Source organism: Nanorana parkeri, unplaced genomic scaffold (genome assembly GCF_000935625.1).
Source record: "Nanorana parkeri isolate BGI_ZX_2015 unplaced genomic scaffold, ASM93562v1 scaffold1764, whole genome shotgun sequence".
Lineage (NCBI taxonomy): Eukaryota > Metazoa > Chordata > Amphibia > Anura > Dicroglossidae > Nanorana > Nanorana parkeri.
Window position 1 is genome coordinate 261,641 of NW_017308032.1, and position 25,562 is coordinate 287,202.

Consider the following 25,562-nt stretch of genomic DNA (forward strand, 5'->3'; position numbering starts at 1 on the left):
GCCCACGGCAAAAGTAATTATCGGGGGGGGGGGGGGGGGGGGGGGGGGTCATTAACACTACTTTCTCTGTAAAACAAAGATTGTACATATACATAAAGCCATTATAGTTTCCCTTCAAGGATCTGCATCAAATGTATCTTAAAGCAAACCTATGCTATATCTAATTAGAGGATAAGGAGTTCATATTCCTGTATAAGGTACAACTTTTAGGAAGCACATGGCTTACAGAGGGCTTTCCTTTCATTCCTGGAGGCTGAACAGAGCAAGATTAAAGCATGGTAAAAGCACAGATTTAATGTAAAGACAAATGACATATTAGAGCAGACGAAGTATTTTGGGAAAAAAAAACAAAAAATGGGACCCAGGAGCGTTTAGTTATTATCTGCTATTATACACAGCATATTAGTACATAATGGCATTTTCAGCACTTCCATCTTCACCTGGGTCTTTTTCTGGATTTTTAGTCTTAGGTCTTTTGATTGGCCGGGCCCCTACTGCGCATGCGCACAGGAGTCAGTTCATTGGCATAATGAGCTGCGCATGCATGGCTCAGTCTACGGGGGGGAGGGAAATATGCTGACAGGCAGCAAGAAGCTTTATGGCCGTCTGGCAATTTTTTTTTTCACAACTTAACTTCAAAAATATATATATATATGTAATTCAAATGAAATTGTAAGAATACAAAGAACAGAGCAGAAAAACAGTTGTATTTGTAGCATGCAAAGACTGCAGCTTGTGACAGATTACATCACTTTGCTTTGTGGGCACGAATATCTTTCAAAACCAAATGTACCTCAACATAAATGACTTCTTTAATTAAAAAAAAAAAACAAAAACTTCAAAAACACAAATTTCATTAAAGTTTTGTTTTCGTACGAGTGTGGCTGGCGATAGGAATGCGCTTCTTATAGACAACATCCTTCCAAAATGAGCTGCAGACAAACCCAACCTATACAGACATTGCAATTTACACAACACACAACATGCCTACATGCTGATTATTGTTAATGTACCGAGCTGTAGGGGAAATACAGTGTCAGCAGTTACTGGAAGCTAAGGCGTGGTTTTCCCGATCCTGGATGCAGGATTTAAATTTGAAGTTTACTCTGCTTATATTCAGCCTTCCCTGGTTCCTCTTTTCTACCCTTTTCTGAACTTTTTTTCATTTCATACTTTGTTAAGCACACCTATGCCATCACTTTGTGCTTCTCCATGTAATGCAGGCAGATCATGGATTGTGGAAGGGGCTGGCAGATATGCCATGCATAGCTTCCTGAAAACATTACAGCGCTCTGCCTCAATACTGCTCTAAAGAGCCCCTAGCCTTGAAGCAAGCAGACCCCTTGATGGGTAGATGTCACTCTGGAGCAGTGGAGTTCCTGGGGAAACTGCCCTAGGTAATGCCTACATGTAATTCTAAACGTCCATGATTGAAAGAGCTGAAATCCAATGAATGCAGTGAAATCAAAGTAAGCACCTTCAGTAGAGGACAGAGGCTTGTACAACTGTGCAAGACTGAAGGTACGGCTCTTGACTTGCATACTTATTAAACCAGAGTCTCACTAAGTAGAAAGGGAAGGACATTGAAATCCTAGGGTTAACAACTTTAAAATCAAGTCAACAGCGATGCCTTACACCACTGGTTCTCAACCTGTGTAACCTCAGGACCCACGTTTGTCCTTGGTCATTAAATCACGACCCAAGTCGCACTGCAAGGGATTGCACACCATTAGGGTACTGCGCGTTTTGATGCGGACGTACAAACTGTAGGTGGGAGGTGCTTTGGGTTACCATTCAAATAAATGGCAATGCAATGCACCTCCCACACCAGAACGCATGGTAGGTGCCATTGTGTGGTACAGGGCATTAATCGAACAGTACTATGCAATTACCGCATTGTACTAATGTGAACGAGCCCTCAAAATCAGACATACATACACAACCACAGACCCATTATCACACACACAAATACACACTCTCAAAAATGTTTCACTTTTCTTATTTTTTTTTTTAAGATCCACCCAGTCTCCCTACCTTACCAGAACTGGGGTGGCTCCTCAGCCTGGGATCCAGTTTGGGCTGCTGTGCTGTAACTGAGACCCATCCATATGTGCATTGCTTGTATACCTCTATAGGACACATGAGGGAGCTGTAAGCAATGCATGCATGAATAGAGCTCCCTCGCGGCCATAACCCCATTGCATCTCAAGCTGACATTCAGCATATTTTGAATGGCTGCTTGGTGTGAGAACTGACAGTGCTGCGCTATGGAGGAGGCAGAGGAGCCTCTCACCTAGAATAGTGGAAAGCATGCGGCGACCCACTGGGCATGGGGTTGCGACTCACTTTTGGGTCATTACCCACCAGTTGAGAACCAAGACCTTAAATATCTTGTCTTAAGTATTACTACTTCTTTTCTCCTGTCCAGAATACTCACGTACATTGATTCTAAGGAAATCACCTTTAGTACTACAATTACGGGTACCTACCAAACCTGATCCCAGTTTCAGTCTGCCCCCACAGGCAACAGAAAATGTAGACATACAGTACATGCCACTGCATACACTTTAAATATTAAACATAACTTTTACAAACTGCTAGGAACAAGTGGTTAGAACTATATGGCTTTGCAGCACCAGTTGTGCATTCAGTTGCGAACAGGGGCAAAATCTTCATGAAGGTTGTAGAAATCAAACTCAAACATAAAAAGAACATACCATTCTCTCCAACAGCTGACTGGCTCCCATTCAATAATGACTCTCAATGTGTATCTATATAATTGCCTTTAGAATGTAAGATAATCTTTCATATCCCTTAACTACTGTCCAGTCCCACAGGAAGCGGCACAACAAAGTGTAATTAATCCAATTATAATGAGCAATCTCTATCACTCCTCTGTGAGACTGGGCAGTTTATAAATAAGGAAAGGGGAGTAACATTGTCATTGCAACTCACAACATAGATATTTTCAGAATTATGTTATGTGAAAGTGTGGAAAATACAATCCTGCAAATTTGTGCAAACACATTGCTTTGGATAGGGCAGAGAGATACCCAAGTAATCATAACATTAAACGCTGAGAAAATGGGAAAGACTTTTGTAGAGGGTAAAGTTTTAACATTCTATTTCATTGAGGAGCTGGTCATCATTACACAGATGAGCAAGGGAAAGAGTGAGGTCCATTCACACGTACAGCGTTGACTGGGTTTATTCCACACTGGCACCAAGCCAGCCACCACTAGGGCACATAGAAAACAACTGTTCACACCACAACGTGGGTGTAATGTGTGGTGCCATGGGCTGCTGTGGGGAGACATAAATGGAGTGTACACTTTGTAAAAATTTTTTTACAAAAATCAATAGTGCCTAGCTTTGTAACAATGCAAGGCACAGTGGTTCACTGCTGCCACCCAGCGGACACACCGTTTTACCATACGGCTAAATTAATGGCTGATATGCCATATTTTAATATCACATTCACTATACTGCCAATAAAACAAAAGATATCACTTACTTTTGCCACAAAATAGTCCCACATGCTTAGTTCTGGAGGAATAAACTTCTCCTTGTATGTTGGTCTCTCAGCAGGAACTGGGGGTGGGACAGCCACATCCTTAGTCGGTCTACCAGGCACCAGCATCCTCATATTAAACCGACGACGATGCTTATCTATTTCCTCTGATAAGACAGGTATTGCTGTGAGGAGAAATCTGAATACTCACTGGACTTATAAAGAAGCCGCTATACATTCCTAATAACTCTACATGCACAATTAAACATCCAATCAAGGAAGAATACAGATATGAAGTACAACATGAAGCCTAGGTGTGGAAACAGTGCTAGTGTGCTATTTTATTTATTTAAATTAGTTTTGGATCATGCATTAGTTTCAAAGTGCTCGTTCACAGATCTGTAAGTGATTGAAGGAAACAATACAGTTCACACTTGGAGCACAGCAACCATCATACTGGGTTTCTCACCACACACTTGAGACTCTTGTCCCATATCAATAACAGAAGCATTGCCTTTAATGCTTAGCAAAGAGGTTTCTGCTGTGGGGTGTTCTTCATTTGATAAAGGGAGAGTACACTGAGTTTTTTGTTGCTCATTACCTGGATGAGATACATCAAGTACAAATACGAGCAGATTATAAATGACAAGCTGTGCCATATTTTTTGCACTTGTTCTGCATATTACAATTTGGAGGAAAGAAGCAGAAAACAGCACTACAGGTTCAAAGCTAAGGCAGCCAGTATAAACAGACCTTCCACTAAAAAAATGGAAAGCAGAGTACCTGGAATAATTTCCGGTGGTTTTCTCGGTTTCACAACAAGCTTGACACCACCTCCAAAAACAGCTGCCCACATTCGACCATTGAGAGGATGGGCAGCCAATCGAAACAATTCTGTACTGGAGTCAGTAGCGAGGGCATGTATCAACAAGCTCACATAGACTGCAACAACAGCTTCACACAGCAAGACATTGAGTTTGGGCTGGTCTTCATCCTGAGCCGTGTTTAGTAGATTTATAAGGGAACTTACACCTGAGGAGGAAAATAACACAACAATAAGAAAGAAAGAGACAAAATGATGACTTTAGAGTAAATTGGCACAACACGGACACTTTTGTAGGCATGAACAGGTGAGAAATCAAACAAGTAGTTATACAATCAGGCAGATGTTACACGTAGCAGACTTTGGTTGGTTCTTGATGAAGCAGCTGAAATTTGCATCGTGGGTGGTCCTGTTACAGTAGAAATGTCTTCATTGCTTGGATGTGATTTTGCTACTCTTTGAGGGCTTTTTTTTTTCCACCAGCCCGTGCGTCTAACGCAATGTCCCGTGCCAGGAACGCAAGGGATCCCATATATAAACTATCCTTGCGTTATGGGGCGTGGAAGTGCCATTCAAGTCAATCAATGGCACGATTTTTTGGCGAACGCACCGCACTGGAACGCAGGACATTTTATTACTGCGCGTTTCTGCGCGGCAGAACGTACTGCGGGCGTGTCTCCAGTGCCATTGACTTGAGTGGCAGTACCACGCCCCCTCCCGCCCCAGAACGCAAGGACACTTTATGTATGCGACCCCCCGCAGGCTGGTGGAAACAAGCCCTTAAGGTTTGTCTTTCTCCTTGTCTCCCTGCTGGTTCCTGGTGAGGGGAATCAGCTTTTCTTGTTCCACTATTCTCTTTGTGACTTGGACTGATCTTTATCTAGCTGGGTCTTATGGATCGGGTTCTACCTTTTTTGCCCCATGGCCATCTATCCTCTATGGAACTGTTCCTTATATGTTTTTCGTCAGGGGACTTGCAGGTGGCAGGGTGTTGTTACTGCCTCGGGGGAAGTTGCTTTGTTTGTTCCCCCACCCCTACTGCTTCGGGACATCCCAACGGTCAAGATCTAAAGATCTCGATTATGTCCTTCAAAGAACGAAAGAGAAAATAGGATTTTTTTGTGCTCGTCGTAAAATTATTTCTTATGTCTGATCAGTTGTTGTTGTGGTACTGCTTTGTGACTAAGTAACTAACGGCCCTCTCACCCAACATCCTTCGATCTGAAAATGAAGAGTCGGGGAAAAAAAAAAGTTGGCCGACAAATAGTGACTGCAGCCCATCGGCTGCAGCAACCAATCCAAATCCACGCAAAACTGTCAGACACATCCCTCTCCGGGCCCAGTTACATGAAACAAAGGGGCAGGGAATTCCCTGCCACAGCTGATTGGGTCAGGAGGGGGGGATAGGTCATGGACAGTTTCGTGAAAGTTAAGATTAACCAAGCCCACACAAATCCCTAGTCTTGGCAATACATTAATTTTTTTTTTTTGCACTGACATACAGCAAACTTTAATACAAACAATACGTCTTGAGTGAATATGGTTGTGGTAGGCTTGTGTGTAATTATGCATACAGCTTCCTACTGATTTGGCTTTTCTGCCTGCCAGAATTTACCATCTACTCCATTTACTTGAGTGGGAAACCCCTTAAAAGTCACAATATAGTTGTATATGAAAGTAAAAATGTTACATGTTGCCAGAATTTCCCATTCTTTACCCAAAAGCAAAATGATTGGTTTTCAATGTAAGCCCTTTTTTAATAGTATATTGTGCAGGAATTCCGTACTCTGAAAAAGATGGTGTGGTAAATTCTTACAGTATGTTTAAAAAAAGCTAAATAAAATCCCAAAACAAAGCTTTGAACAATGACGCAATATTATAGAGGCTGACAATGTCACTAGGATTGACCTCACCTGGCCAAATGGCAGGGGGTGAATTTGGAGTAGCGTGTTCTTCAAAGCTCTCAGTCCTAAGCCGTCTCCGTTCGCTTAAAAGAAGTCCTTGATAAACCATTCCTGTAAACTCATTTGCTTCTGCTTGACTACTGAGCAAAAATTGAACATGATTAACCAAATAAGCAGAAAATGGTTTTCCAGGTTCAAAAATATAATACATAATATAAATATAACAAAAATGCAGTATTAAAGACTATCCCAAGGCTGCTATTAGTAAGTGAATACTCCCATGCTGTGATGGGCATAGGGGATACCAGCATCAACAATTATGTCTGGATCCGCCCAGCTGCATGAATGACAACTGGCTCTGCCTATCTAGGGGCAGAGCCAGCTGTACCCTCCCCCTCCCCCGTCCGTTCTGCCAGTCAGCGCTGGAGGATCGGAGCGGGGAGGGGGGAATCCAGCCACTCCCCTGTCACGGCAGAGTCGTGACAGGATCGTGAAGTGAGCGAATGCCGGTATGTGTTCGCTCACTTCCCGATCTACTGAGCCGACCTGTGACAGTCTCATTGTCACAGGTCGGCTAGAACTAATATTCATCTAAAGCTTTCATTACATAGTTCGTCAGGTTGAAAAGACGCAAGTCCATAAGGACAACCTATGCTTAAAAAATGTAGTCTGCCACTGAGGATCTTTTTTTTTAAAGAAAAGTCTAGTTGCCTAAATCTCATGCCGATTCAATCGCTTCTGTACCATCTGATTCAATGAACCAGAATAAGCATGCAGCAAGCAAAGTCATTGAGTGGTGTCCCTCATGGTCTGCATTCCTGTCTCTGACACAAAGTATTGAAGCCATGAATGCTGCGAGATGAAAGGAGGGAGCAGGGAAGAGTTCTGTGCCCCACATCTACTTTCAGCAACTCAGGGCACCAACAAGATGGAGTGGATACTATTGTAGAGAAGGTCATATAGGGATAGGGGTAAGAGGAGGCACAGCTGGGCTGTCTTGCTGCGTGTAACAGATTTCTTCTGTGCACAGATAGGAAAGGAGGAGGGTAGGCTGGAAGAGAAGGCTTGCAGCTGCAAGAGCATCCGAGTTTCTAAATATGAAGTGAGTGAGTGATGAACACAGCAAGGTCAGACCCTGTCACCACATTTAACAATCTATATTTTCTTTATGTATAGAAGAAGGCAAGCATGATACCCACTCCTATTAGGCCCACTGCTGAATCAAACTGTTGGTATGCTGAAGATTTACAGGCTCTTTAAGAACATGTGTCAAGGGGCTTTTGTTTGTTTCAAGCTGTTTTGCATTACCATACAAGTCTATAGGAATACAAAACCCACTTGAAGCAGATGAAGAGGTGGTCAGCTGCACTGGTCAATGAATCGTCAATGATCTCAGAAGGGGGTCAAACTGATGCAATTCACACAAGCCCAAAGCCTGTTGACACATGCCCCTTAATATTTACATTTTGATACCTCCATGTGTACCCGATGCCCTCATTCCTCTACTGCTGCCCGTACTGTGTACTTCAGATAAAATCCATTGCTAAGGTATAGCAGCCGGGGTGAGGATGGTGGGCCAAAAAGTGAGCATTTTTGTTTGCCTTTTACCAGGTACTAAGAAAATGTAGAGGCCAGATGTGGTGACATGACTTAAGTTTTACATACTGATGAGTGTCAGAAGTGACTCCACTAAGCTCATTATTCACTCACTACATACCCAAAAGCTTTGTAGCCAACAGATCTGTCTGCAGGAACTCTTCAGCCTTGGTAAGCCCTTATACTCACTCCATCCAACATGTACAGTTCTAGCTCAATTATTGGTGGGCTATGCCTTTGACCAAATGTGCCCTACATTACACGCTCTGGCCCGCCACATATACCCTGTGCCCTGTATTACATTTGTGCTGTATATTGCATGCTCTGGTCTTTAGCACTCCACATGCTGCATTATATACTTCACTTTGTACACTGTGGTGTATATTATCAAGTGCATACTGCTGATCAATACATAGTTGTCATATACTGTATTTACTTCACTTTGTACTAGGGATTCACCGATACCGGTATTTCGGTATCGAGTACCAATGATTTTTTTTTTTCTTTACTCGCCAATACCGAATACCGAGTACCAGAAGTCCCATTCAGGAAGACAGGCGGCATGTAATGACTCGCCTCCTGGCTTCCTGATTAGCTGGGAAGCCAGGCGCCGTGTAATGACTCACCACCCAGCTTCCCGATTAGCAGGGAAGCCGTTCCCATGCTTCTCACAAAGTGACGAGAAGGCATGGAGCCGGATTTCTGGCCAATCAGGAAGCCGGGTGCCATGTAATGATTGGCCGGGAAGCCGGCTCCATGCTCCCTCATCATGAGGTTACAAGGGAGCATGAAGCCGGCTTCCCGGCCAATCAGAAAGCCGGGTGTAGCGTCATTACACGGTGTCCGGCTTCCTGATTGGCCAGCTTCCCAACCAATCAGGAAGCCGGGCAGCACGTCATTACACACAAGTGACGAGAAAGCATGGAGCCAGCTTACCGGCCAATCAGGAAGCCGGGCAGTGTGTAATGACGCGCTGCCCAGCTTCCTGATACCATAAGTATTGGGCTAGGCATCGGAGCATTTGTGCGAGTACTAGTATCTCGTATCGGTACATCCCTACTTTGTACACTGTGCTGTATATTATAAAGTGCATACTGCTGATCATTACATAGTTGTCATATACTGTATATACTTCACTTTGTACATAATACAGTGCACACAGCTAATCCTCATGTAGTTTTCATTTAAATACCACTGGCAGAACAGCACTATTTGTTTTAATTTAAGCAGTTTAATGTCTCAATGTATTCCTAAATTAACAAACAGAACAAATGAACAATTAAGAATGAAGATGTAATCAAGTGATTGTTTTGTTTAACAAAAAGGAATCTAAATCTAATCTATGACTTATGAAAGTAGCCAATTTTTTCAGATTTAACAGTCTGCCATAAATGTGTCTTCTGATTATGTTGTGGTTTGACTCTCCTGGAACTCTTCCTGTCAGGGTTTTCTCCAGTTTGCCTCAATGGGAGGGACACAGCTATGATAAAAGGTAAGGAAGGTGGTGTGCTAAATTTTCCACAATGTCTCGTTGATTTACGATCCCTCCCACTCCCCCATGAGCTGCAGTTTTCCTGCTGACACCTACGCCAATGACGTGGAGGCAGCGGCAGAAACCACTGGCTGAAGCGGGGAGACAGAAGATTGGGACAACGGAAGATTTATTTTCAACGGTGCTGCATTTTAGCGGAATGGGATTTATAATCTTTTTTTGACAAGAACACCTTCTGCAAAGTTGTTGCCGTGAAAATATGCACACAAAGCTTAGAATATTTTTAAGTAGTTACACCTAATGTTTTAAGGCAGAACTCTGGGCAAAATGGTTCTTAATCCTCCCCGTGGGGCAAACCCCGCCCTGCAAGGGTTAATTGCTAGTTTGTTTCTGGGTGCTAAAAAAGTTACACACATGATCCTCTGAGCCGGCCTGCTCTTAGACTGGGGCCTGGAGCCTCTCTCGCCCTTCGCTGCAGCAGTCTAAGGATCCTTGAGTCAACACATTCTACAAAGTGTATAGGACATGAGGACCACGAGGGACATACCATTGCTGCAGCTGAGGAGACAGGCTTCAGGGACCGGAGTAGCTGTCAGCCGGCTCCGTGGTTTCTCAGGGACAGCACAGAACAGAAAAAAGACATGCCTTAAAAGAAAAAAAGGGAAACCTACCAAACTTGAAGTGATTAAATAGCTAGAACAGGACAAGCAGAAAAATGTGCTTTTACCTATAGCTGTGGCTGTCACAGAGTGCTTGGTATATAGATGCAGAGAGTGAAGCAGCCAGCAAGTGAAGCGTGGCGACCTAGAAGAAAAATGTTTTCAAATTCAGATGAGACTCTGTTCTGTACAAAATGTCTGCAAGGCAGATACAGCATTTGACTATTTGAACTCATTGTTTTATGAATATTAATGTAAGCCTTCTGGAAGGAAACCAGTAATGAGAAGACATGGATGCTGCCATTGCTGATCTCTCCTACTGAAAATGCTAGTTGATCTGTTGCCATGGCAATTCAGTTTCTTGAGTGTAAAGATTGTGAGTTCTGCATTTTAACAGACTTTTGAATCCGTATGCTTGCACCACATCATAAAAAGTATAGAAGCCACAGGCAGCCAGGCAAATAATATTTTTAGGAGTTCAGTAAATGCAGCTCCCATGTTTGTCCCAGTAGAAGGTTTTCTTTCAATGAAACAAATACATTACCTACGAAATTTGAAGAGAATTCTTGACATCATGCCCTCTAGCATATAACATACTCATCTTTCATTCAATAGAGACCAAAACTAACCAGACATATTAAGACTTGGCAGCTTGACTTACAATATTCAAGAATATACAGAATTATTTCCAGCAAAACGTTATCTACCTAAGAATCATCTTAAGGCCCCGTTCACATTGAGCGATTTATCGCGCGATTTTTGCAGCGATATCGCTCATATTTCCGCGCTACATCGCTCTATGTAGCTTCACCAATACATTTCAATGTAGCTGTTCACATCTCGTCGCTCAATATCGCTTGTAGCTCGTCGCTCCTACATGACCCTTTTTTAGAGCAATTTTGAGCGATATTGCTCCTGATTGCATACAGCCCAATAGGAAGAAGTCGCGCGATGTCGCTCGTCACGCAATATCGCTCGAAGTCGCGCGATTTCCATGTCGCTCAGTGTGAATGGGGTCTTAGTGTTCATGTTATTAGACTTTATTGAGACTTTAGAGAATTGGAATAGCATATATTTTTAGCAAAATAAAACTAGTAACACTATCAGGGTTATTCACAAAGCTAGCTTCGGCCGCCGGAGCCCTTCGGTTCAGTAGAACCCGGCCGGGCGGCCCAGTCGAGCCCAGGGCATATGCTTCAGTCGAGGTGAAACCCAAGGCGGGCCGAAAGCCTCGCAACTGACAGCTGGGCGGAGCCAGCCATGATCTCACAGCGGGCTCCGGCCAGTTGCAATGACAGTTCAGCGCTGCAATGACAGTTGCAATGACAGTTCAGCTGTCACTGTTAGCTCCGCCCACTTGTTTTCTACTTTTCCCCCCGTTTTTTATTGCCACGGAGGTACCAAGCAGAATAGCCGAGCCGGATGCCGTCACTGAATGTATGAACGGAAATATTATATGTATCCATTTAAGGACAAGTTGGCTCCTGCAAATCTTTTGACACTTAAAACATTGATGGCAGTCAAAGAACTGACTTGCCTTTAACACTGTGTGATCTACGTAAAGTGTCCACTTACCTTTGGATCTTGGTTGTCAGGATGTGGAACATTCTTCATCTGAACAATGGTATACAGAATATCATGAATATGATTATTCAGGTAGAGCACAGGGTTAGCTATCACAGTCTTTGTCACAGCAATGCTGGCAGATAGTAATGGAAGGGTTGTAGGCAGCGGGAGAGGCGACTGAAGTTGCTTTACAGTTGTTTCCTGTAAGTAAAGAAAAAAAAAAAAAGAGATTCTTGTTTGCAAAAGTCATGTTTTAACTTTTATGTGCATATTACACAAGTCCCGTAACTGCTAATTAGCCCAAATAATCATGGGTCAATCACTGTGCTCATATTTCTCAATTTTCTGCATTCCCCACACCCCCTAAAAAGCACTGATTAATAGAATTGGGCAGAATGAGGAAGGATCTAAGCAAAGGAGAAAGAAGACTGCATGCTGACAGCCAATAGGTCCCCTAAAGTATCCAAGACTAATAGCCAAATGAAGCAGCCTGAGGATCCCACCTAATTTCAGCTTGACAGAAGCCTGCAAACATTACTGGCTGAATCTATCATACATTTATTTAAGGAAAACCTGCACTGAGAGAAATATGGAGGCTGCTATTGTTGACCTCCACATGAAAATACTAGTTGCCTGGCTGTCTCCGAATTCAATATTTTGATTTCCCGGCTTGGAACAAGTATGCAGAACAGGAAAGTCAGAATGATGTTGGTAATGTTAATATGCATGCTTGTTCCAAATCTGTTCCCTAGAAGGTATTTAAGCCACTGGATCATCCTGACAGGCCAGGCAACTATCATTTCTAGGAGGTCAGTAGTGGAAGCCACCATCTTTCATTATGTTTGCAGCAAGTTCACCTGAAATGGTAAGTTTTGTTTGTGAGATGCTGCACTCTGTCTGCAGGGAGGACTCTCCCATTCCACACTTCAGAGTACCACTTCCTCACCTTTACATGCTTGATGTACATCTTTGTGTCTGTTCCTATTTAGCTGGAGTGCTGTATAAAAAAATAAGTCCACTTTTACATCTCCCTCACCTGGAGATCTTCACTGTGTTGCCTACCTAGTGCCACACTGCAAATCTTCAAAGCCTTCTTTATCCTGCAACTAATCCCCAAGGCATACATGACCCAGACTTGATTTTAATGCCAGCAGTCTTTTCATATAAAATCGGCAAATTATACATTGCCAATTAAATGGTTGCCCTTTTCTGGTCAAAATTTTGCAAACTTTTTCTTTCTCATCCATTGAGGGACACCGGAAGTCTTAACCCTCAGGTTATACTGCTACCTACAAGACTGTACACTGGCAAACAAAAAAATAAAAAACTGTAGGGCAGCCCAGGTAACCCTTGTCACTACCAGACTGTCTGTTTTTTTCCTCTAGTATCCTAGGAGGATCGACGTGTTAAGACTAACTTATTTTGATAGAATTTTTTGTCTTCGATTTGTTCCTTCAGTTAAAAAACTCTTCTCTACATTCAGTATTTCGATTACAGGTTTCCAGCATGGTCATCCTCAGTTTGGCTTTTGGAGTACTGCGTCCAGACCCCACTGGACAGGATGTTACTGGGATAACCTAAAGTGACCTAAGGCATTGGGCTCCTCACAGGACACTATCCAGACTCTGTTTTGGTAAAAGTCATCTGCAGAGTGCTTTTGAGGTTGAGAGCCCTGTCTCTGAAGACTTGCTTAGTGAATAGACTGGCTGAGTCAAGAACTGGGAGATACCTTAATGACATAGGTGGCTGGGCGTCGTTAATACCTGTTCATGCCGGTTTTGCTGTGGAAGGCGTTAACACTGTGGGACTGAGCGTATGTGCTCTGCGGTCCCTTTCCTGCCATACAGCATCAGGAAATCATCCCCCCTTGCTAGTCCTGTTCGAAAAAAGCCATAATTCTTGAAAATAGAGACCTCAACCAAAGGGACCGTCAACGTAAGAAACCGCTACGTCCAACACAGAGACAGACCAGATCTCAAAAAAAAAAAAAAACTCGCTTCAAAAAGGATAATGAAAAAATGGGAGCAGTGAACAATTTCCCAGGATTATCCCAGTCACCATATAATGCAGGCTGTAAGAACCAGTGTAAAAGGGAAATAATTCTAAGTTCAAAAGGACAGAAATAGCATCCTAATATTTAGGAGTGATGTCAGGAGACAGGTCCACAGAACTGAAAACAGCCCCTTCAATGTATCTTCCTCAGGGAGTGCAAAGGCAGACAGAGGAAGGTCAGAGGTAGACTCTGAGGAGGAAAGTGAGAGGGCCCACTTGCAACCTGTGGTCTCAATCCTCGAAGAGGTATGAGGAAGAGGGTAGCTGGGGAAGATAGAGACACAGACATAGAGCCAAGCATCAGGCTGACAAGGGCAGTATTCATCAGAGGTAACAGAATATACCTGAACTGTTGTCGGCATGTGAACCACAGAGACCGCAGACCTCATGCTCCCTCGGCTATGAACTGCCATGTGCTGAAGATAAGCCCCAAAAGTACTCTCGGCCTGCAGGCTGCATCTTATGGCCAGACAACGTACGCAGAAGTGACCAGTGCGCTAGATGCCGTATGTTGCTGTACTGTGCCTCTGAAGAGTTGCATGCCAGGATGTGGCAGTATGGGCTTTCAGAAGGATGCTGTGCAGGAGCGCTCACCTAGGCTTTCCAATTTCAAATAAAAATGCTGTAATTTTAGCCATATTCCCAGAGTTTACCCCTATTGGACTAGTCACTGCGCTGAATGCCTGGCTGGGCAGGTCCTCCCTGGGAGGAGGCAAGGGCTATTTTAAAAGGGACATGCCATCCAAATCTTTGCCCGCTTGGGGGCCATAGTCTCCTAAGGGGATCTTCAAAGACTGGGCTCCACTGGTGCATGGACAACAGCCCTGGATCAGTATAGCACCCTGCAGCTACTTCACATGCTGCACTAATTGCCAAGGTGAATGCCCCATATAGGATCCAGTGCACTGAGCTCATTATAGGCCAACACCTTATCTTCCATCTAGCAAGATCTGGGTACGTTCCACCAAAGCACAGCTGAGGGGGGAAAAAAAGAACGCTGCTGAGAGATGCCGCAGTAGCTGTAAGCAGCTTAGGGAAACTTGCTAGAAGAGTCTTGATAGTAGAAAAAAAGCGCAGAAAAATAGGATTTTTGTACTCACCGTAAAATCCTTTTCTCTCCGTTCATTGAAGGACACAGGGCAACAGATCGTAGATCCTGTATGGTAGGGTAATATCGCCACCTGCAGGAGAAGGACGCTAGGCACAAAACTAAAGACCAATTACAGCCTAGGGGCGGCCCCTGCCGGTGGCCAAACCCCCCACCTGCTGACAAGTCTCCAGTTAGTAACAAGCAGTAAAGGAGTACACACCCAATATAGAGGGCGGGACCTGTGTCCTTCAATGAACGGAGAGAAAAGGATTTTACGGTGAGTACAAAAATCCTATTTTCTCTCCCGTTCATTGAAGGACACAGGGCAACAGATCGTAGATCCTGTATGGTAGGGACGTCACCAAGCAGTAAACACACTGAGGGATGGGCAAAACAACCAAAAAAAACCCAAAAGACCCCACAAGGAGCCGGCTGCAACACTTTGCGCCCCAACCCAGCATCCGCCGATGCCGAAAACATCCACCCAATAAAATCAAACCAAGGCGTGGATTGAAGACCAAGTAGCGGCCTTACAACCTGAGAAACAGAGGCACCATGGCGGAAGGCCCAAGATGCCCCAACAGCCCTAGTAAAAAAGGGGCAGTGACAGGAAGACGTAGGCTCACGCCCCTTAACGGCGTACGCCTGAACCGCAACATCATGATCCACCAAGAATGGTAGCCGCCGACACGGCCAGGCCCTCACGAGGGCCCCCCGGAAGCAAGAACCAGGAATCCACTCACAGAAGGAAACCGCAGCTTCCATTTAACTAAGGACACTAGGAAAAAACTGGGAGACTGGGAATGGGAGGGGTTATATAGGGCTGTCCTCACAGCTTTGATTTGCCAGTGACTAATCACCTGAAGGTAGCTGCATAACTCATTGATTTCAGAATTGACTTCCTGTGTCCTGTGATGTATGATCAAAATAACAACTTTATAGCCGGCTCCTACATTTTAGGAGAATTTGCCCAAGTTGGAACACCTCAAACTGTTTTGCAGCTAACAACTAAAATAAAATGATGGTTGGTATGCATACTTAACAGAGAAGCACTGTGATTATTCTCTTATAAAACAACCTTAGCCAAAATAAAAACAAAAAAATAAGTAATCATAAACTAAGGCTGTAAAATTTGCAGCATTTATGTATTTGTTAGGTCAAACCCAATATACTTCATTTTCATGTAAAACTCATTAGTTTAAGTACCATAGACATGCTTCTCATTTCTAAAAAATAAAAGCCCAGCTCATTAAACTGTCCTCTTTTTTGGGACACATTTGGGATATGAAATGGATGAAAGACTTACAAGTGCTTTGCTGTAGACTCAGTCACCCCTCTTCTTTTGAGAAAATTGAATAGGAAATTTAAAGAGCAGAGCACAGTAACAATGTTGCTAACTGGGTCATCTGCAGATTAAATGTAGTCATACATAACCGGCAAAATAAAATGTTCTAGGACACCGGTTATTTGGTAAATAGGATAGCAAAATAATTAAAATATACAGAGAAGTGAGGGAACTATGGCAACCAATATTATATACAAAATAACAGCATGTGCTACTGGCAATCTACTGAAATAGTTCTCCACTTTGCTATGTTCACTGTTCTGCTGAGGAGCGCTAAAACTGAACATCAAACTGAAGTGCATGGATATACACTGATCAGCCACAACATTATGATCACTGACAGGTGAAGAAAATAACATTGATTATCTCATTACAGTGGCACCTGGAAGTGGGTGAGATATATTAGGCAACAAGGGAGCATTTTGTCCCTGATCTGGATGCGTTGGAAACAGAAAAAATGGGCAAGCCTAAGGGCCTGTTCACATGAGTTTCAGGTGCGGATCAGGTGCGGATCTGCAGAGACGGTGCTATGTGTTTTTGCCGCATGTTTGATGCGTTTTTTTTTGCTGGAGTGGGGCTGTCAGTACGTTAGCTACAGTGCAGTGCGTTTGACGCGTTTTGCGTTTCCGGACCGTTTAAAATGTGACATGCAGTATTTTTCTGTTGTAACCTGAACGGACTGTGCACGTGAGAACTGGAGCCCATAAAACACATAGGGATACATTGGGATGCATTTTTAGTGCAGGAGCGTACGGATCAGGTCAGCACAGAAAACGGACGTTGTGTGAACAGGCCCTTAGGCCTCATTCACACACCGTAGAGTGTGGCCGTACAGATCCGTGCGGTGTGCACGGCCGTATCGGGCCGTTACCCCAGAAGGACAGGTGCTGCGTGCGATTGTACGCACCAGCCTGTTCTTCCCTAAGGGAGGCCGCGGTCGTATGCTCAGTGAGCTGCACATCCGCGCGGGTGTCCGTATTTGGACGCAGACAGGATGGATACTGTGTGCATCCGAGCACAGACACCCGCACGGTTGTGCAGCTCGCTGAGCATACGACCGCGTCCTCCCATAGGGAATAACAGGCTGATGCGTACAATCACACGCAGGACCTGTCCTTCCCGGGAACAGCCCGATATGGCCTCACACGCTGCACGGGTCTGTGTGGCCCCACTCTACCCTGTGTGAATGAGGCCTAAGGATTTGTGCGACTGACAAGGGACAAGTTGTGATGGCTGGACGACTGGGTCAGAGCAACTCCAAAACTACAGCTCCTGTGGGATGTTTCCGGTCTGAAGTGGTCAGGACATACCAAAAACATTTTTTTCACTTGGCTACTTGGCTAGAGTAGGAAATTGTTAAATCCTCTGTCACGTTTTTTGTTGCCATCCTGAAGATATAACAGGTAGTGAGAGGAAATCTTTCAGAAAAAGGTAAATCCCCCCATGGACAGTTGTCACCAAACACATCTCACCATTAACAAATTTCCCCTCTATTTCCATTCTGGTAACAAATTTTGGATTGCTTTTACTTAACCCAAGTGACAATGGTCACCAGGAAAAATAGAAGCTCCCCAGAAACTACACAGACAGCAATAAAAATCTGACAGAGGTTCTAACTTCTTACCACTCTATCCAAAATTTGAAAAAAAACGTTTTGCCTTTCCACACATTTTAAAGCCGAACTCCAGCCAACACATATTTTTGGGATTTGATAGAGGGGAGAGAGGATTGCGACTGTCTTTTTATCACTGTTGAGGGCATTTTCCCTTAATTTCTGTCCTGGTAACCAAACAGAAAGGGATTAGATCTCCACAATGGGAGCACAGACAGCACCATTACCATTCCACTGGAGGGGCTTTGCTCACCTACTGGTTACGCTGGTAAGGAAAAAAAAAAAGTTTTGTATGGAGTTCTGCTTTAAGGAACTCCCAGTATGAAAGTAGGGTAATGATTATGCAAACATCTGGTATGCAAGTTTATAAAAATTAAGAGTTGCTATACTTCTAATAAAAGTAACACTCAGCACTACATTCTTCCCAAAGTCAATGAATTTTGATCATATGTCACCCTAACTAGTACACATTCTTTCAACGGTGCAACAGATATACAGAAATCATTCTTCATCACCCTCTTGAGTTCTATCGAGTTAAGCCTTGGGCTCTTTTGATTTTGGTTTACTCACAGCTAAGAATTCCCTGCCCACTGGGGAATACAGCATTTTGGGACTACTAGTTTCCTCCACAGTTGAAAGTGGCTTCTCGCACCAGGCTAACCTGCTCTATACTGCATAATGTATTGCAGGAGAACACACAATAGTTACACATCAGACCACAGAGAAGCACAAGTTTAAATGAAATGGGCTCAGTTAAGCTAATTTACCGATTCTACCAAAACACGGGAACTTCTTACCTGCTGAGACTCTTGCAATAGAAATTTTAGCTCCATTCTTACAGAGGCCAAGCCACCACCTTGTGCACCATGTAAACTGCAGTAGCTTAGAAATACTCGTAAAAGAGCTTGGTTCTTTTGCAGCCACCATTTGCGCTTTTCCGCATGTTCCCTCTTCGCTTGTAATCTGCGACGTTCTATTTGGTGACGTTCATAAGATCCAATATCTGTCTTATCAGATATTTCTTGGCTATCCAATATATCTATTGAAGGTGGAGTTTCAATGGTGAAATCCTTGCGGTCAGTTTCATGGTTAAATATTTTGTGCATTGCGGCAATTTCCTTCTCCAGCCAGTTATACAGCTGAAACCTCAACTTTCCACCATCTACTTCATGCCCTGTCGCCAGCGTTCTTAGCTCAGTCATAAGTATTTTTAGGCATGCTCGAAATTTCAGCTGTTCAGCAATCACATCCGGTTCACTTCCAGCTGGTGCTGCATTGTCGACTGTTGGTGTTTCTGAACTGACATCTTTTAGACTTTGACTCTTGTGCTCCAAGTTCAAATTCTTTAAAACTAATCCCTCATCGTCTTCATCACTCCCTTTTTCTTCTTCCCATTCCAGCTGAAGAGGCTCATCCTCAATTTTCACCAGGGGTAAACCCCAATCAAAATCAGCTGGAGAGTGTTTTGCTGCTGCTGCTGAAGCGAACCAATCTGGTTCGGTTACCTCTTCCAAATTGTTCACTTTGCCTATTAAATGTAAACTATCCTGTCCAACGGAATCTAAACTTAACAGATCTTCATTGTTAGCTGTTGATTTGCTGAGTTTTGGGATCTTGGAGAGCACTTCTAAAGCAAGCACGGGGCACCCCACTTTGAAATGAGCGTTAGCAGTGGTAAAAAATAATTTCCTTTCAATAAGATTTATTTCATCCACATACTTTTTTTCAGTTTTCAAACCAACGGTCACAAAAGTAGTTTCCGGGGTATTGAAATGCCGGCGCATTAGCAGAGGATGAGTCCGAAGGTAGTTGTAAAAACTGAACACAACTGGGTTGCACGATTTAATGAGCACTATTAGAACAAAAGAGAAGAAAAAGAAAAAGAAAAAACACAAATGATTTGGATTATGACTAGTTCACTCACAAGGCAGTTGCTACAATACAGAACGCAGAGCACACTGAAGAAAGGCTTTTCACTTTCTGTTGCCAAAAGGAGAAACTCACTTAGTCCCTGTTCACACCTGGGCGCTTTGACGTTGAGGCCTTGTTCACACCAAATGCAGAGCAGATCTCCATGAGTTTCTGCACACGCAGTGCAGTGGGTTTTGCCGCGTTTTTGATGCGTTCTGGGCCGTTTTTGGTAAAAAAAAACTATTTAAAAAAAAGATGAAAAGGGCTTTCAGTGCGTTCCAGGGCAGTTGCATGCATTTTTGATGCGTTTGCATGCATTCCAGAGAAGGTAAAATAGGGCTTGCTGCAGTTTTTTTACCTGCTCTGGAACAGAACGCTGCGATGTGAACTGGAGCTAAAAGTACCATTGAAATACATTGGACGCAGTTTTGCTCCGGTCTGTAGCTGCTCTGCTCCTGGAATGCGCTTGGTGTGAACAAGGCCTTAAAGCTTAAGCGTCAAAACTCAACACAAGAATTCCTATTCATTTCTATGGCATCTGTTCACACCTGAGAGTTTAGCAGCAAGCTGTAAAAAACAGTCTATAATATGTGTAGGTGCAAAGAATGAGGAAAATTTGAAATTATGGTTAAACAAACACATAGTAAAAATGGCAAAATTGCTCTGGTCCCGGGGAATGAAAACATTTTCTGAAGCAGTGTCACTTAAGGGTTCACGGGTTCTCACTTGCATGCATGCATGCAGCCAAATTCAGAGAGCTTTATTGAAAAAGAAGTGTTTATCCACAAGAAGTATTGACACCAAATAATAGTGATGCTGCATTGTACAAAGTGTACCAAAATGATTACGTGTACCTGTAATGATACTGTAAACCTCTTCAGTGTGCCTTCCTAAAAACCCTATGCAAATATAGACTTTCTAAAAGTCAATACTGACCCAGGATTACAAATCAAACACTACTTCCACATCACAACAGCACTAGGATCTATCATTACATCACTCAGTCACCTAGCACTGCATTGTGGGATGGGGAGGGGTGTGCCTACTCTAGGCATATCTTGCAAGCCACTGGCACAGAAAAGGTTTACAGTAATGTTTGCAGGTACACTCATGCATTATTTGCTGCTACTATGCAGCATTACTGTTAGTTGCCTAAATTTTGGTTTAACCCAAAAGCCCAAAGTCAGCCATGTGACAAAGCTGCGGTTAATGGTTTCCAGACCTGATGCTGCATCGTGGTAAAAAGTCTTATTAGCTTCAAGTTCTCTATAAGCCTCAAAGAAGCAATTTCCAATTATGCAAATAGCTGCTCAGTGAAGATCTGAACAAGGTGACCCTACTGAAAATCTACTGGCCACAAAAGAAGTTGATGTCACCCTTGTAGCTGAAGGTGAAAACTCTCTTATTATAAAGTAAGCAATACTATGCATATTATTTAGCAAATAGCAACATGGGAAATGGAAAATTCAGCACAAAAAGACAAAACACGAATTTAACGAAAATATACCCACCAGGGTTTTCATCATCCTCTTTAGGTGTTTGCTCTAGTAAAGTGTCCAGGGCCTTAGTATAGTCCTTCATAATCCAATAGGCAATGCTCCTCAGGAACGGATCAGGATAAAGCTTGGTACAGCAGAACCCAGATCCATCTTTCTGGCATCCCAGTACTCTCTCGTATAGAAGAGACTCGTATGTAGAAGAGGTATCAATCTCTGACTCGTATAGTCTGGCAATAACCATTGCTAGCTGAATGTCTTCCATTTTTTCTAAGCACACCTAAAAAAAAAACATTTAAGTCTTTTAAGTATCATTAACTTACATGATTGCGAGTTTGTTCCACACAAAGAAAAAAAATACAAATAAAATGGGATTTCTTTATACCTCAATAGCATCCTTTAGAGATCCAGCTAGTAAAAAGAAAGCTGCAGACTGTTCAAATCGCTGCTTGCCTTGTAGCGAGAAGGCATTCTTTAGAGCTGCTTTCCTCCAGCGATCCTCCTTAAAATTACGACTGAAGAATTGAGTCATCTTCTCATCATGCTGTGACCTAAAAATAACAATCTCAGTTTAAAAATATTATAAACTAAACTGGATGCAAAGAGATCTTAAAATTTCAGTTGAAATACTGTTTTCAAACAATACAGGGAAGCAACTAGATCATATTTAGTTAAGCTGTAAATGTATATTTGCTTGCTATTTTTTCTACAGCCTTGCAACCGTACCTGATCAACACCTCATATTTCTCTATAACCTCTTCTAACTAGCTACAGTAATAGATATTTTTGCCAATAGTCAGCTGTCCATACTTTTGCTCAGGCAAAGCAGGGAAGGCAAGTTTCTCAATGGTCATGACCCACAATGAACTGCGCTCAAGCTTCCCATCTACCACTAACATAAATAGATTCAGAGCAACAAAAGGGATCATTCTGGGCGACTGACATGCTGGGACTGTATTCTGTACACGTCATAGGACATTACATACTCTGCACTTACCTGAATAAGCCCCAGAGAACCGCTTTCTTCTTCATTGCAAGGTAGAAAATCGCAGCATCTAACGGGTCATTGTTTCTTTGGAAAGCTGCTTTAGCAACCTGTTTTAAAACAAAATGCAAGTTTATTATTACAACAACTACATTCTCCAACACTAATTGCTAAAATAAGCACTTCCCGAACAGATTCAGAAATAATCATGACTGTTTAAAAGTACATATATATATTTCATAATTAATACAAAGTAATCTCCAGCTAAAAGTAAAAACAATGAGCATGCTTTAGATCAGGGGTACCCATTAGGTCGATCGTGATCTACCAGTCAATCGCAAAGCGAACACAGGTAGATTGCGATCGGCTCACTGACCTGTGTCCTGTCATCCCGCAGTGCTCGTGCGGCTGAATTAATCAGAAGCTGCAGGAGGGGGCGGGACACCTCTCCCAGTCTGAACATTTGGTCACACGAGCACCGCAAAGCGGGAGGGACAGGACACTGCGCCTCAGAGGAGACCCAGAAAGCTGCTGGAGTGCAGGTCAGAAAAGACAGCCAGAAGAGAGAGAGAGACAGAGAGAGAGAAGAGAGACAGCAGAAAGAGAAGAGAGACAGCAGAAAGAGAAGAGAGACAGCAGAGAGAGAAGAGACCGCAGAGGGCTAGGAGAGAGACAGCAAAGAGAGAAGAAACAGCAGAGACCTAGGAGAGAGAGAGAGAAAAGAGACAGCCAAGAGAGAGGGCCGTTTCACACCACAAAGTCTGCATTCCAGAGCTTTTGGCCTCTGGAACGCAACCAGGCCAGGTCCCTGCGTTCAGGGGCAAGAGGTGGCGTGGCAGTGCATTGAAGTCAATGGCACCGCAGCCACGCCATCACCCGCACCCGGGACACAGGCACGTTAGTGACTGTGTTCCGGTCCAGTGAGATCTGCAAAAATAGTGCTTGTAGCATTTTTACAGATTGCACTGGACCGGAGCGCAAGCACTAATTAATGTGCCTACGTTCCCGGGTGCAGGCGATTGCACGGCACCACCACGCCCCCTCCCTCCCCTCAACGCAGGGAGCCAGCCGGCTAGCGTTCAAGAGGCCGAACGCTCTGGAACGCTGACTTTGTGGTGTGAACCGGCCCAGAGAGAGAGAGCATGAGAGAGGCAGTAGTCCCAGCTTGTTTTCTAAATAATGGTGTTTTTTCACTGGTAGATCTCATTGAGCGCGTCAGTTGAAAAGTAGATCTCCAGACGAAAAATTGTGGGCACCCCTGCTTTAGGTGCTCCTCCCTAAGAGCTGTGTGCTCCGTCTACCACCACTGCCATACACAGTACCAAAATGATCTTGTTTTAGGACAACTGACTTTGTTACTCAGCCCAGCCACTTTTTGTAACCTCCCAGTTGCTTTTTCCATATTTTCTAATACACAATCATTATCCCTGTCCACTCTCATTGATATTTCCCAATCACCCATTCTTGACAAAGTCCCACCTCCGCAGTTAGGCTTACACACCAATCGTTTAGTCCAGATGAAGGCACCTGGAACTCACTTGCGGCATACACTTTGCTTACTAGTGTTATCACTGACTAATAGGACAACTGAAGAAGTCATAGCAGCAAATGCAACATCTGACCTTGGTCCACTAACCAGAATCAGTGGAAGAATATGTTACAGCTGTTGGATGCAAACCATCCAGCACATAACAGTGGCCACACTGATGGTCTTTGAAAGCAACTGCTCTAAAGGTGCCCATACACTGCACGATTATCGTACGATAATCGTATGCGATCGGTTTTTCATACGATAATCGAGCAGCGTGAACGGAGACGTGCGACCGTTTCTACTGTACGGTCGCACGTCTTCTGTCGAACCAGCATGTTCGAAAACCAGCCGGGAATCGTACGATTCTCGGCTGGTTAGAACGGTGCTCGGAAGATAAATGCTGAACGGGCCGGAGTGCGCACGCGCACACTGCCCGTTCAGCATTGCGGTCATCGGAAGCCCGCCCCTCAGGGGGGCGGGCTTGCGATGATCGAGAGTGCGATCTGCCTGTCCAAGATAGGCAGATCGTACGTTTTTTTAATCCCTTTACAACCATCGCAAGACTAAAGTCTTGCGATGGTTGTAGAGTGTATGGCCACCTTAAACGGTGGCAATTTAGGGATTAGGACACCTTTTTACAAAATTATATACAACAACAAAACAGGGTTTACCTTAAATGATAAAGAGATGCCTACCTTTTCTATGCATCTGCGGAGTGTGTTTATATTCCTCACCCACCAACCAATTCCCATCGCTCTAAGCTCAGACCACTGTGGGTCACCTTTCTGAATGGCTGGAATCATAGTGATTAATTCTTCTTCTGCCTCCGAGTGAAAGGCCCATGCAAAGTGACATGTAGATAACCCTAAAACATCAACACAATTGTTGGAGAAATGTTTAATGAACCACTAGAGTTTAGCTCTTACGGTGGCCAAACACATTAACATTCAAGAACAAATTTCCCTTAAAGCAAAAACAACAGGAAGCGGCTGGTATAAACAATCTACTGGTTGTATAGTATACAGTATATGGCTGATATGCAACCTTTACCGTTTTTCTGAAACAATAGGGAACAATCCTACTGCTGGAAAGCCCTTGAGCTTAGTGTCACCAGAATCTACATAAAAGTGAAAGCAGTTGTTCCATTTAGATAATCAGGACAATGACTTATAGATGTCCTTCCTGCTTGTTACTTAAGAGGCACATGTCTGTATTTGAGCATGCTCAGTTAATCATCATGAACATTATTCTGGTATTAAAATGTGCTAAATAAGGAGTGAAAATAAGCACCTTGATGAAGCAGCTGCATACGATACAGTGGAGGCAGGGATGTTAGAAGACATGTGTGCAGTCGCATGGCTAACAAGTATCTCAAGCCACACTCATCAAGATTGTCGCCTCCTGCAAGCAAAGATTTAGACAAAGTTATATCAATTAATAACTGAAACTTCTATTTAAAAACAAGGTAAAAGGAAGGCAGCAATCTAGTGCTATGACCTACCATTGCTAATCCAGTTTCAGTTTCTAGACAACTCATGACATTATACTAATAACCTGCTGCTGGTTGATACCATTTACCAATGGCCTTTGCCCCCGTATAAGAAAAAGAGGATTCTGTCTAAATTCACTTTGCAAACACTTTAAATCTGACAAAACTACCGTTTTGTTGTTAATGTATATCTAAGCCAAAACTTTTTTTTTCCGTTTTTTGTTGTTAATGTATATCTAAGATTTACCAAATTTTTCCTGGTGACAATTGTCACTGAGAAACCAAGGGATGGCAAATCCAAAATTTTACAGATGTCAACGAAGCAGGAGAAGAAGGGAAATCTTCTAATGGCAACACATAGCCCAGTGATAATTAAAAGGGCATTCTTATACTTAACGTATAATCCGTTTCTTTGAGTTCATGGGATGTCCAAAAGCAGTCCAACTAAGGAGGGGATAAAAGGAAAACAACAAAAGGCCCACATAAAAAAAAGTAGAAAA

The 25,562-nt window shown here is 43.4% G+C and overlaps 1 protein-coding gene across 1 annotated transcript in view; it reads right to left on the minus strand.

The window, feature by feature from the left end:
* DMXL2 (Dmx like 2) overlaps positions 1–25,562 on the minus strand; it is a gene marked incomplete at its 5' end in the record, with an annotated part of 67,057 nt that overhangs the window by 27,678 nt on the left and 13,817 nt on the right. The window contains 11 exons of the mRNA XM_018571467.1: positions 3,515–3,696; positions 4,295–4,543; positions 6,248–6,375; positions 10,054–10,130; positions 11,561–11,752; positions 18,448–19,502; positions 21,073–21,337; positions 21,443–21,608; positions 22,055–22,152; positions 24,269–24,438; positions 24,864–24,974. Coding sequence (XP_018426969.1) covers positions 3,515–3,696; positions 4,295–4,543; positions 6,248–6,375; positions 10,054–10,130; positions 11,561–11,752; positions 18,448–19,502; positions 21,073–21,337; positions 21,443–21,608; positions 22,055–22,152; positions 24,269–24,438; positions 24,864–24,974 — 2,693 coding nt within the window. The remainder of the gene's footprint in view (positions 1–3,514; positions 3,697–4,294; positions 4,544–6,247; positions 6,376–10,053; positions 10,131–11,560; positions 11,753–18,447; positions 19,503–21,072; positions 21,338–21,442; positions 21,609–22,054; positions 22,153–24,268; positions 24,439–24,863; positions 24,975–25,562) is intronic.